Source organism: Lissotriton vulgaris, chromosome 2_1, assembly GCF_964263255.1.
Source record: "Lissotriton vulgaris chromosome 2_1, aLisVul1.2, whole genome shotgun sequence".
In the NCBI taxonomy this organism is placed as follows: domain Eukaryota; kingdom Metazoa; phylum Chordata; class Amphibia; order Caudata; family Salamandridae; genus Lissotriton; species Lissotriton vulgaris.
Window position 1 is genome coordinate 1,319,790,154 of NC_141687.1, and position 13,508 is coordinate 1,319,803,661.

At 39.7% G+C, this 13,508-nt stretch overlaps 1 protein-coding gene across 3 annotated transcripts in view; it reads right to left on the bottom strand.

Moving 5' to 3' along the window:
* The window catches only part of MYLK (myosin light chain kinase), a 1,710,670-nt gene that overhangs the window by 212,667 nt on the left and 1,484,495 nt on the right, over window positions 1-13,508 (bottom strand). For all 3 annotated transcript variants that reach the window (XM_086957081.1, XM_086957079.1, XM_086957080.1), the window contains exons 24-25: window positions 8,564-8,596; window positions 8,372-8,465 (exon numbers count right to left, since the gene is read on the bottom strand). In XM_086957081.1, the coding sequence (XP_086813207.1) occupies window positions 8,372-8,465; window positions 8,564-8,596 (127 nt within the window). The remainder of the gene's footprint in view (window positions 1-8,371; window positions 8,466-8,563; window positions 8,597-13,508) is intronic.

The window sequence follows — 13,508 nt, forward strand, 5'->3', positions numbered from 1 at the left end:
AAATTAAATGCCTAGGCAGCGGTTATTTTGAAAATCTGGTACGGATCCACCACTCCCTGACCTGCATTCGACATCCCTGTGTTAGTGGAATAAAACACACTTCACTCTAACAGGGATATTGGCACGTTCTGCTTTCTGTTCTACATGTCATCTTAAATAACTTAAGAAACTAGAAATGTCATTATGGACACTATTTCCAAATCGTTCCTTTTGTTAGTTGGGTCTTAGTCAAACTTAGGTGTGATTTGACGCTCATGAATATTCAGAAGTAAGAAACTCCCACAAAAATTAATTATGAATCGTTTCAGAGTCTATACACAAGACTTTGCCCGAAAGCTAGCACGTTTATTAGCTGTGAAAGTCAAAGGGAATCGAAACGTAAGCACATAAATGTAGTATAAAATGTGGAGACTAAACTATAACTTGCATGATTCTACACTGACTGGTACTTTGCTTTGCTACCGTATCCCTTAAATTTGTTTGGAGGAAAGAGTTCAGTTACTTTTCAAGCGACACGTCAAATTGTAATTTTCAATTGTTTTTGAGCACAGTAATTGAAAAGGCTGATGAACAAAGTAGCCTTACAGGTATATTATTATACACCCAGGTAAGTTAGAAAGTGGGTGTATGTAACAGTAACTTCACTCCATTATGCAGTGCTAGTGTATTTCGTTATTGCCCATAGGGTTTCCTTAGTACATTTCTGTAGACTGGAAAGGTTAGAGCCACAACAGTTACTGGAGCTTTCGCAAGGCTAGGGCCAGCTCGTATTCCGGAGAAATGAGTACATTATTTTTTACATACTTACTGTGTTTATTATCTAAACGATATTTATTATAACTACTACACGACAGTGGGTAAAAAGACAAAATATCGAATTCAAAATATAGAATTACCAAAAAATATCGAAGTCAAAATATAGAATGGACAAAATATCGAATGGACAGAATATAGTGGTGAAAAATATTAAATTGAAGGTAAGTAATTTAATATCGAATAGTAATTTTTACCCCTACGCTATCCAACGCTTTCCCTACTGTTGCACTCTCTGGAGTGGTAATAGTAATTTTTACCCCTACGCTATCCAACGCTATCCCTACTGTTGCACTCTCTGGAGTGGGAATTGTAATTTTTACCCCTACGCTAGCCAACACGTTCCCTACTGTTGCACTCACTGGAGTGGTAATAGTAAATGGTATATTTATTATTTCATTAATTTTAAATTACTTTTAAGACATTTAAAAAAAAAAATCGATATTTTGACTAACTATATTTTTTTAAACTATATTTTTGATTCAATATTTTTGTACTTACCTGTTTGTAGATAGGAATTCAATATTTTTGCATTCTATATTTTTTCTTCGATATTTTGGTAATTCTATATTTGTGAATTCGATATTATGTCAGTGATCCGCGACAGTGATATGACACTTTGCAACAAATTCTGGTATTCAAAGTTCCACAAAGAAAAATGCATATAGAAGCCCCAAGCTTTATGTTTAATGTTTTAACAATGTATTCACTGTAATTCATCTTCCTAGAACAACTTTGGTAAGTGGCTTGTAATCGAATTCTAAATGGACATTCCAGCAGCTCACTAGAGGTTGCCAGGCCGTCTGTCTAACCAATTGAAAACCACAGTGCACATCCAATGCTTGTGCATAGCATAAGTCAAGAATAGTCCACTGTCTGCTACTTACAGACCTCACAATCTTGGAAGGTATAACCTATTAATTAAGATGGTGTAACCAATCAGAAATGCTTAGAATGCTGGCAATGAATCCTGTTATTAGCCTGCAGGATCAGTGAAAGTATGAACCAGGGAACTAGAGCCAACAGGGACAGGTGGCTTTTTTGCTGCTTCTGTTTGGTGAGATTAGGGGGACTCATGCGAATAACTTTTCCCCTACATACTGTTGGGCATTATCTGTTGCCAAGTGTTCTTTCACTCGTTATGTGCTCCCTCTAATTCCCAAAGTTGTGGGTTAGGCAATTACAAACTCTGAAGTGGTCATAAACTACTGTTAATACAAAGCACAGTGGACAAGTGGGCTTCCTTGGTTCCCTACTGTGTATGTATGAAATAAACAAGTGACAATCATGATACTAGGGGTTATGTGATGTTATTTTAATTTATTACATGCTCGAATCACCCCCAGAGGGGTATCTTGGCGCGGGTTTGTCTTAAAAGTATGAATGAACAGTTCCCATTAGTTTTTCAGAATTGCTGCATTGGCTGTACCGTATATTTCATGTCACCAAACTGGTCTTGTGTATTTTGGCAGAATGACAACCAGCAATGAGAGAGCCTTAAAGGAGTCTTTGTCTACGAAATAGAGAATTATTTGTTCGGGTTTCATAATGCTTGGATGTGAATTTCACCACAAGATGCGATTACGTTTTTATTCAAAATATGACAAAGGTGGCAATCAGAAATCCAGTTTGTCAACAGACACCCAGGAATCACACAGTTATCCTTCAGTCAATATTTCAGGTGGGATAAAGATGTTGGCAGAGGGGGTCAATTGCACAACTGTAGAGGGAAAACACTGCCATTTTGCTTTTCCTCTGTTATTGCGGCTCCTAATAGTTTACAGGAGGAAGTGCAGGTCTAAAATGGCAGCTAGTGGGATTATAAAGCTATTTGCTTGAAAGAAAGTAAAACCTGTAGAAAATGCAGCATAAAAAAGGCATTGGATATTAAATCTGAACAACAGAGAACCGATGAATAGATATGCTAGAGGATTTGATATTTATGTGGGGGTGTTTTTCAAATATACACAATATTTTCAAATGGGCCAATAACAAACCGAGTAGGAAACTGCTTGGGCCAACACCTACCAAGGGACCCCATGGTAAAGTGACTGGGATAGCTAGAGGAGGCTCTCTCAATCTCTCTCCACCCACTCTCCACCCAATCTCCTCTGTCTCTCAAGCTCCACTTCCTTGCCAACCCCTACTTCTGAGAATGCCTCTGTCTGCCTATTCTTCTTACAGGCAGAGCCACACACACAGACACCTGTCTACCTCACCTATCTCTAGGTCTCTCAGCTCACTTGCTACTTTCTTCAACTCTCTTTATCTCTTTACATGCTTCACTGTCCACCTTCATCTTACTCTTACCTTTCTCGGTCTACCTAGCGTTGGATCGGTCAGCCTTAGGGTGGTCTACTTTTAAGTTTAAAATGTCCTGGTAGTAAAAAACTCTCAAATTCCCTTTTTATAACTGCAAGGCCAATCTCTCCCATTGGATACCATTGGAGTTGCACTATTACATTTTATAACGGAAAAAGATCATCAGTTTAAGTTTCGTATCTTTGGAATCACACTTTAAAATCCTAACAGATGGGTTTGTCTGTTTTAAATTTCCATTCTGAAAATGCCACTTCTAGAAAGTTAGCATTTTCTTCCCTTAGCTATTTGGTGCCTGCAGCATGTCCCTGTCACATGACTGTGTATAGTTTATAGTTCAGCTTTTTGGATTCCTCCCAGACATGAAACACAAAAGTGATGGGAAGCTGCTTGCAATACGTGTAACCACTGGCAGTAGCTCATGATAGCACTTCAACCCATTGTTCATTTGCTCACCATGCCACCTCAGTTTGAACTCAGCCATATGCAAATCAGTCTTGACCCTGCTCCTCATGGGAACAGTCCAGCTCAAACTGCCAAGCCAGGACCAGTTTTGCCCTTGTTATTGGTTCATCAGCCGAGTACAGCTTGGTTTCGGTGACACAGTGAGCACTGGACCCATGTCTGGGCATACCAGTGCCACTTGGGGCACATACAATAGGAGTTTAGATGTAACTGGATTGGCCATCAATGGCAGGATGGGGGAGATGGGCACAGACTCACTGGCACCTAAAGAGGCTGTGTCCTCTCTCCACACAAAGAGCTGCATACCCTCAGGGTAGGGAAGGCAGAGTGCCTGGAGACTTCAAAGGGAAGCGTCTAAAAGCGTCTCCCCCACTTCAAAAGCACAACTGGATATAAATACTGGACCTCAGACACCACCACTTCAGTATACGTCTGGACCTGTGGAGACTCTACCAGGAAGGAGGACTGCTGTGCTGCTGATGGACCGCCACTCTGCTGGACTCCTGCTTTGCTTTGCTGTGCTGACCTGCTGCCATCTTGCCTGGGTGAGAAGGACTGGACCTGCATCTCTTGAACCCAGAACCCAGAGTGACTCCAAGGGCTAGTTGGCTGGCCTCCTGATCCCTGATCTGAAGCCTTTGGGACATAACAGACTTCAAACAACCTTACATCTGCACCTGGACTTTGCTATCTGTGAGGCTCCCCTGCCAAGTGATGCCCTCCCAGTCCTGGACTCTTGGAAGTGGGCTAAAGGTGCTTTACCTTTATCTCCCCGACTGCGTGCTGCATCCCCCACACCACATTGCAAGGCCGGAAACAGGATCCTTGATGCAACAGGACCTCATTCTGCAGCCTCACCCATCTCGGAATTAACGCTTCAGCTGCAGGGCACAACTTCTACACGGATCCATGCAACGCTCCACAATCAGGATTTAAGGTAATTTGTCGAGCAGGTCTAACTGAGTCTCGGTTGCCAGCACGCGTTCCATTGTGGTCAGCCTGAACTTGCAACTTCGTGAGGTCCAGCGCAACCAGAAATTCACAGTTAATGCTTTGTGTTTTTTGGCTCTATTTTAACCTACATCTTTATGACCTAATATCTCCAGTTCTACTAATTGGTTGTTTTTAGTTTTGGTCTTGGTTTATTTAATTAAATTAAGTTCTAATTTTCTAACCTGGCGTAGGATCTTTTTGTGTGGTGTTTTCAATGTTTTACTGTTTAAAGTGTTGCACAGATACTTTACACTTTGCCTCCAAGTTAAGCCTGACTGCTCTGTGCCAAGCAACCACAGGTTTGGGCACAGGATAATCTGGGGTTAGCTTGTGCCTTGTCCTGACAAGGAATGAAGTTGCTGCCTGACCAGGGCTAACAACTCAGTCAACAAGCAACCCATTTTCTTACACCTAGCATATCTTTCGCTCTACCTCTCCTCTCTTTCTAAATCATCTTTCTCTAATCCATCACTCTATTTCCACTTATCTATCTTGCTGAATCGTATCAACTCTCTTTTTCTCTCCCCCACCCATACTTTGGTCTCATGTCGCTCTTCTTACTCAACTTCTCCTCATGTACTACACCTTCTTTCATTACCTCTCACTCGCTTCTTATATCTGCATCTTTCTGTATCTACTTCCTAACACTAGCTCTACTTTATCTACCTCAAATCTGTCTACCTCAACTCTCTTTCAGTACCACCTTTCTCTAATCGGTACTTATGTCTCACAACCTCAGCTCTTTCTCTGACTCATCATGCTTACATATGCAACTCTGGCTCTCTACCGTTGCTGCTAACTCAGCCTCACCCTCTCTGTACACTTCACTGCTGTTCCTAACTCACATTCCTGTATCTCTCCTGTTGACTTCTCTCCCAACCTCATTCATCTTACTCTAGCCTCTCTTCTATTTTGCTCCATTTTTACCTCACCACATCTTACCGTGCAACTCCATCTCCATCTTATTTCATTTTTTGGAGATCTCTCACTACATCAACTCTCTATATACCACACCTCATTTTCTCTCACCCTATCTAACCTCTCAAATTTTCTAACCATTCATTACCTAACTCACTTTTCATGTCCTCTTGCTTTCTCACTCTACCTGTGACTACTACATGAACCTCTCTTTCCCTACATGTGCCTCATTTTCCTGATCTCCTCCCTCTTCTCTGTGCCTTACCCTTGTCACCTCACTCACCCCTTTCACTTCCCTCTCTACCTTTCTTTGCCACTGTATCAACTTCAGTCTTCTATCACTACCTCACAACTGTCTTTCTACTTCACCTCTTTTCTTTATACAGGTCAACTGTCTTTCTACCATCATCCACTCTCTCTCTATATTGCATCTACTCATACTTCTCAAACAACCTCACCACTTTACCTGTCTAACTCTACCTCATTCAGCCTTAACTTTCTCTAATTCACTTATCAATCTGTCTTACCTTTGCTTACACCACATCCCTCAGGGTACACAACCCTTGGACCTCTGTCTACCTTTCCCTTTTCACTAATCTTGTTTTCTACCTCATTCTAAATCCTAACCTGCTTCTCTATATCTCTACCAACCTCTTCCTCTTATCTCTGTAACTTTTATTTTGGGTTATCTACATTTCTCTCTTGACCTTACATCTCTTCCTACATCACCTACATCTCTACTGCATCTTTACCTCTAATTCGCTCTCACTATGCCATTCCCTTTACCAGTTTACTTCTCTACCTTCACTTATCTGTAGGCCCCTTCCATTTCTCTTACTCAGGAGAGTGATAGAGCACTCTCTAGCCACATTGAAATGGGAAAGAAGAGGAATTACATTGGAAGTTAATTAAATAGAAAATTATCAGATTTCATGCTAGGGAATGGTGAAACATCCTAGGGAATGGTGAAACTCCTATGAAATTGTGAAATTCCTTCAAGCTGTGACTTGATTTTTCTTGCTACAAGACAAGTATTACCAAGATACGCCATCAAAAGCTGAAATGTTAAGCATAGTGCACAAAATATTATGATGCAGTCCACTAAACAGCCACGTCTCTCCTACAATTTGGTTGTTGTGCAACAAATAATTTAGATGCAAGTACAAAAATAACTTTTTCAATGCTTACTCGTGCTGTTTTTTTAAGTATTCTTGGCCGATGCAGGCCTGGCAACTTGAGTTTTGGCTTTTTTGAGTGGACTAGTTTTTGAATGTTTAATGTGCAATTCAATATTGTTTGGCAGCTCAAGGCTTCAGTTACGTGCAAATGTGTTGTAAGTTTAAATTTGGTCCAAATAGAGGGCCTCAAAATATGTCTTACAGGAGCCACAAGAAAATCATTAACATGGCACTGCTACCAGAGACTGGCATAGCCTGCCAATTGTAATACTCCTTCAGTTGGATGACCTGTTCACACCAGCAGTGGTTCTTAGTGTGAAATGCCCTATGCTTCCATAGACTCCACAGATGATGCATGATATTTCAAATAATATGGGACATTTCATGAAAGACCAGAAGGCACCTATGTGGTCCAAGTGAGGTGATCTAATCCTTCCCACAGGAAAAGCAGGCAACCAGCAGAAAGGTCTGCAGAATAAATGCCACTCTTGTCTATGTCCTCATACTGCCAATTAAAAAGTGCCTTCACTTCATAAAGAGGGATCATTGAAAAGAGATTTTCTGCTGGATCTGCTCCAAATTCTGCCTTACCATGACCTTTGTTTCTTTTCTTAACGCCTGCTTAAAAATCTAATGAAAGCAGCTCCCAGCACTACAATGTTCTTCATACTAGTAGACCTCATGCATGACACTACAAAAGAAGAAGATTTGATGCAAGAAGCTACTGCAATACACCAGGGACATTCACACATATTAACTCTTATACACATAGAGAAAATCCCATCTAACAATGGTGGTAAGTCCTTACTGGATCAATTTAAATTTCATGTATTCCCTCCCAAGAATCACAAATAGGTAAGGCCATTCAGATCTATGCATGGACAAAAAAAGGTTAGCAGAAGCCGATGGCCCCAGCACTGGACATTTTTTCCATTGATATATTGAGCAATCTCATTTATCAAGCACATTTTGAGGAGCATGTAACATTTGTGACTTCTCCTTAGCAAGGCTCATCATCACAATTTTAAATCAGTGAATGCTTAAAGATGTTTTTTGTTTTTTTAACCTTAACCAGACTTTCCATAAACTGAGATGAAGATGATACTTATAGAACAACATTACATAGATTTTATAGGCCGTGGAAGAACAGAATTGCCCCACAACAAGATTAAGCAGAGAATCATCTAAAGACTGCCATGCTTTCTACATGGACCTAAGAGTCTCAACCAGGACCAGGCCCACCACATTTCCAGTTTCAAAACTTTCAAAGGTTGGTGCAAGACAGTAGCAAGTGTTAGCAAGTACGTGGCTGCAAGCACTTTTCAAGCCCTGCTTGAAGATACTGCATAGACTTCAAACGATACGTAATCTATAAAATCATTACATGGTAAAGCTAAATCCTAATTGGACATTAGTATGATATCTTACTACAAAATACTACTCTAAATGACACATAATCTAGTGCACACGCTAATAGTCAGTGACCTATAATTTCACTCAAGGAGAGATCACTCTCCCCACACAATATTGTTTAAATATTGCCCTGTTAGATTCGAGAATTAGTATTTTTCTCTTACAAAACAAATATTTCACAAAAGGTATATAACCGTAAAACTATTCCATATACAATCACAATTAGAATAGGATTGTCAAGACTATAAAATGCTAAATTGTATTCAACTCACGTTCCTAATTTTTCCATGATATCGTAAAACTCAGCTACTTTTTGAGTAGTATTGATGGTTACAGTTCGGTAGTCTGACTCAGATTCTTTGTCCTCTGAAAAAGTAGAATACAAATTTTTAGCGAATTGTTAGATAAAAAAGGCAATTTAACTTTTGATGCATTTCAATATATGCACTGTATGACCTGCTTACCATCATCTGACTGTTCCGCCTCCTCTTTGGGTTCTAAAAAAACACACATAGGTAGTTGGTTAGGATTCTTTTCGTAATCATTTTCACCATTTTCATTTTAGAATAGCAGATGGGTCAAGCACAGTAACACGCTAGGTATAAGCAACATTAAATAATATAATGAGAGGTACAGCTGACAGGATAGTTTTAAAGTATAAATGTTGTCTTTGAAGTGTCATTTTACTTTTTTGTGTTCATTTTTTGTTCCAACATTGTATTAGACGCTATAGAAACATGAGACAGCACGAAAAAAGAGATACGAAGAGGTGAATAAGCCCTTAGTCAAGTTAATCTGCAGATATGTGTGTGTGTGAGGGGTGGCGATTGAGAGCGTAGCAACTATTGTTACTGAAAACAACAGGCGTTGACATTCCAAAGCAATCAACATACGTACTTCACACTGGTAGACAGTAGCAGTCACTGGGAGGCTAGGTCATTTGGGCACCATGTTAAGATGTTTTTTTGATGTCCTTTTCAAGCTTGTGCATCAATGACTACCAAAGATTTAACAGATGTTCATTTAAAGGACTTATTGGAGCCTCACTTGGGAGTAGCCTCTGCCAGTTAAACAGTAGCTACAACTTGAGGATTTATCAGGGCTATTGATAGCCTTACCTACCACACCCAATGGGATCCAACATTTTACCAAACCATTGGGTCAAGAGGGGGGTCACATGAATATCCATAAGCATGACAATTCTAGAGGTATTCGCTTGTGAATGTTTGACTTTTTGTGGTGTTGCTCACACCTTCCACCCAAAACCATCACAGGAAGAAGAGTATGCCTGCTGTTGTAAGGATTGGCTTTCCACTTCATTAGGGTCAAAAGATGTGTTGCCACCTTGGTTTACAGCTTAATGCATCTGCTTTGTGCTGTGTAAGAAAAAAAATCTAGAATATATCAGAAATGTAGATATGGGTAAGAAGCTGGCCATGTAACATGGTGAATGCAGCACATTCGTTTCAAGGCTTGTTATAGGGAAAGGCAATTAAGGTACCACCAGTAAGGGGTCCTAGACTGCCACTGTAAGTGACAAATGTTACCATGGAGTCATGGAGAGCAGACAGCAAAAAGACACTTCACCAGTATGGAAAAAGGTGCGCTCCAGTTACATTGACATTGCAATTAAACAGCTTATGTTCAGTGTGCGATTTTCCTGTATTTGAGAAAAGGGCATTAACTGTTTGCCATCTTACGTGTCCAAGATAATGGACTAGACATAGATTTACAATAATGTTTTGACCTCAAATAAGGCAAATACTGACAATTTGACCCTATTAGGTATTTGAGGTGCAGAATTATGAGACCTCTATAGGTAACATTGAAAATTGCGTTTTACAATGCATTGTGGATTTAGGGATGATGATGTAGCCTGCAGAAGGAAGGGTACGCCTCCCACCTTCATCTCTTCTGTGCCCCATTGCCCTGGTACAGATTGTAGTTCATGACTATGTGCTGCTTCTGCAGTTGCTTGTCAGTCAAGTGCAATTCAATCTAATGCAAACCTCTAACTTAATGCTCCTTGGTGAGCTAAAGACAGGAACTCTACATTTTTAGCGCAAACCACAAATCCTAGCATATTTAAGGGATCGTGGGACCAGATATCATTATCGTTCAAGGATAAAAATGTTTACAACCACATGGAATCCATTTTTTTTATAATGTATGACAATAAATCAGATGTCAGTGAATCATTATCTCTGCTAAACGATGGATGTAGACACCAAATCATATACAATGCTGCGAAAATGGCCAAAAAGAGTTTTTTTGAGGTAGCCATGCTGTATGGGCCTATTTTTAGTTTTAGCTTTTGCCTGTTCGGACAGAAATACTGTAAACCAATAAATGGTAAGCACACTTCCCCCCATCAAGCAGGGGAGAAACGCTTCACACACTGATCACAAAGACATCTGATGGGCTTAGGAATACATTTCCTACCTCTATTCAAGACCTGTACCAATTATTCACTTACAGCTCACTTCACTTCCCCTGAAGCAAAACCTTAAAGGCAAATCTTTTAGTGAGTCTAGATACCTCACAGTTAATATGTAAGATTAAACTGGACATAGTAAGTCATCGAGATTAAAATCAATACTAATGGCATTGGCTGGCAAAACAAAAACATTAGCAATCAAACATGAGTTAAAATATTTGGGCTGGTATTGGTCCAATCGGAGATTTTTAAATCCATGTTTAACTATAATGGCATTGGTTTGACATGGCTAGTATTGGCAATGAAGAAAAACAAAGAAAATCAATTTACATACATTTTAAACAGTTTAAGTGGTGGCTACTTCTCAATTGGTTGGGCAATACAGAGATTTGCTTTCTATGAGAATTAATGCTGTGCACTCTTGTTTGTCCTACGCTATAATTTATTTTTCTCCAATGTTAATAGCTGTCATTTCAAGGTGAAGCTATTCATTTTCATAAACATCATGGCACAGTAGAGACATGTAAGCCTTAATTTACAGAATTTAGGAAGGTGACCAAAGTAATATTACATATTAAAGTTGATTACTGTTCATTACACACATTATGTAACTAGAGAAAAGACATGCAGCCACATCACTCCTCTGCATGTACAATCCATGTTCATTACCATCAGCAAAACACTGGTGCTCATTTTGCACAATTTCATGTGTCAAAATAAGTGGAAATGGCATTTTGGCATGTTATTTTTCATGTGTATCTTAATTTGAAAGCAATTTACATGACCGCTGACACCCGGGCATAGTGTGCCTTTGGGGCGTTGATTTTTATCTAGAAGTCTTCTTACTATAAAGGGTACGTTACTTATGTCTGCACTGCAGGTGTACCCATTATTAAAACAATTCTTATCACATTGCACGCACCTTTCTTACCCTCATTGGACCCTCCCCACACACCCTCATGCACCATCCGGCTGTCCTGAAAAGATCTCTGAGAAAGTGACCCTTCGGGGGACCAGTAGGGAATTGCAGCGCCGGCCCTACGAGGAGCAACAGCCCGATGATGAATCATGACACCGCTTGGGGTGTGTGAGGGCATTAAAGGACAAAGAGTGATCTTTTTTTTCCCCTTACCTGAGGGTCCACTATACCTAGGATTTCTTTTCTCTTCACCTTTTTTTCATTTTCATTACATGGGTGACTTTTTGAGCCCTTATGCATGGGTGACTTTTTGCACCCTGCTATAGGAACAGTGTCCTCTTGTTGTTTAAAAGTTTGGCATTAGGAGCATGGACACTGGACCTTTATTAGCTCCTAGCCCCCCCTCTTCCTTTGTTGATACAGCAATTTACAATAACCTAATGCTGCAACAAAATATTTTATTAAATTGGCCAACCTAATCTAATTAGATGTCTAGAAGGTTAGATCCATAGGCATCAGTAAGGTCACAGTTTAGAAAGGGATAGGTAGATGTGTTGTTACATAGATGGGCTGTTCACAATAATTGTGTTTTCAGACGAGCACATTTTTCTTGACTCCATACATTTGTACATACATGGCTCTGCATAAATGATTTACCCATACCATTCTTGGATATATTTGACATAATTCTCACACAAGATGGATGCCGTCCTGAGACAACAAAGGAGATGGTTAGCCTTAAGCATTATGGTGGATGCATTCTCACAATAGCTCTTGTGACATGAACCAGAATTAAATGATGGTGGAAATGTCAAGAGTATTTAGAGACACCAGCATGGAGTACTCATGAGTCCCAGTTGTTTGGCTTATTGCTCTTGCCTATGGAACCTGCTGAACTGAAGCCTTTAGAACCGGTTTTAGGTTTCACCTGGAGAAATGCAGTACTGGAACTGTCCTGTCTTTGTAACTGAACCTTTGGATTCTTGGATCTTTTAGACTGCCAGCATTTTATCTGCTTAACCACTGAAAAGTATCAGATGAAAGACAATTGCCTTTTTAAACAAATATATGGGATCCTACAAAAAACAGTCAACAGCTTCCTATAGGACTTTTTCTTAAGCGGAGTTCCTACACGGTGAACACCACAAGATCCTATCCAATATCCTTTTTCATGGAGGAGTATTTTACTTGAGTGCATGTGTTAAATTAGGAACCTGACAGCGTAGTCATTATTCTTATTTGCAGATAGAGGTACAACTGTGATCATATGTTACCCAGAATTATCCCTAAAGAAATAACAGTGATGCTAAGTTGTATCTTTTATCTTGTAGGATCGTAGGTAGTTGTCGCTAAGCAGCTGTTGAATACCTCTCTAGTCCAAGCAAAAGACTGCCATTTCAGTAGGTGTTTCTGTTCATAATTTCCCTTTTCCCCCAGTATTTGCAGGTGTTCATATTATTGAAAACCTACTGGGCATGGTAAGTAAATTTGAGAAGCTTCTGCCTCCTAACGTTCTTGCGGACAAGGTGCGTTGTATAAAGAGGTTTGAGTATTTTATGTTAGGTTTTGTGCATGGCTTCATAAATGTAGTGGCTAAAGCCTTAAGACATTTTGTGAACAAACCACTTGGATAGAATTGATGAGAAAAGAGCACAAATTAAAAGTTAAAGGGAAGGGAAGCATTTGCATTGGGACACGGCTAAATCTGTGATGCATGAAAACTCCTACTGGTGGATTCAATACAGAAAATCACACAGTTTGTATAGGACTAATTAAATCACTATTCAGTTAACTTAGTGGCTGGTATTAACACAATCATTAACATCAACTTTAAACTATGTGCACTTGCATTCGCGGTGCACTAAACCTTTTGACATAATTGTAAATTATTAATGACACAATTGGGGACTTTTGTAATACGGGTCTTTGCCAGCCCTCAACAATTAAGATTTTGATGCCCTTAGAGTTTAGAAAAATGTATACATCACATGCATAACTAAGTGATACATAAAGGAAAATTAAGTTGCAATGTAATGAGCAGTGTTATCAACTT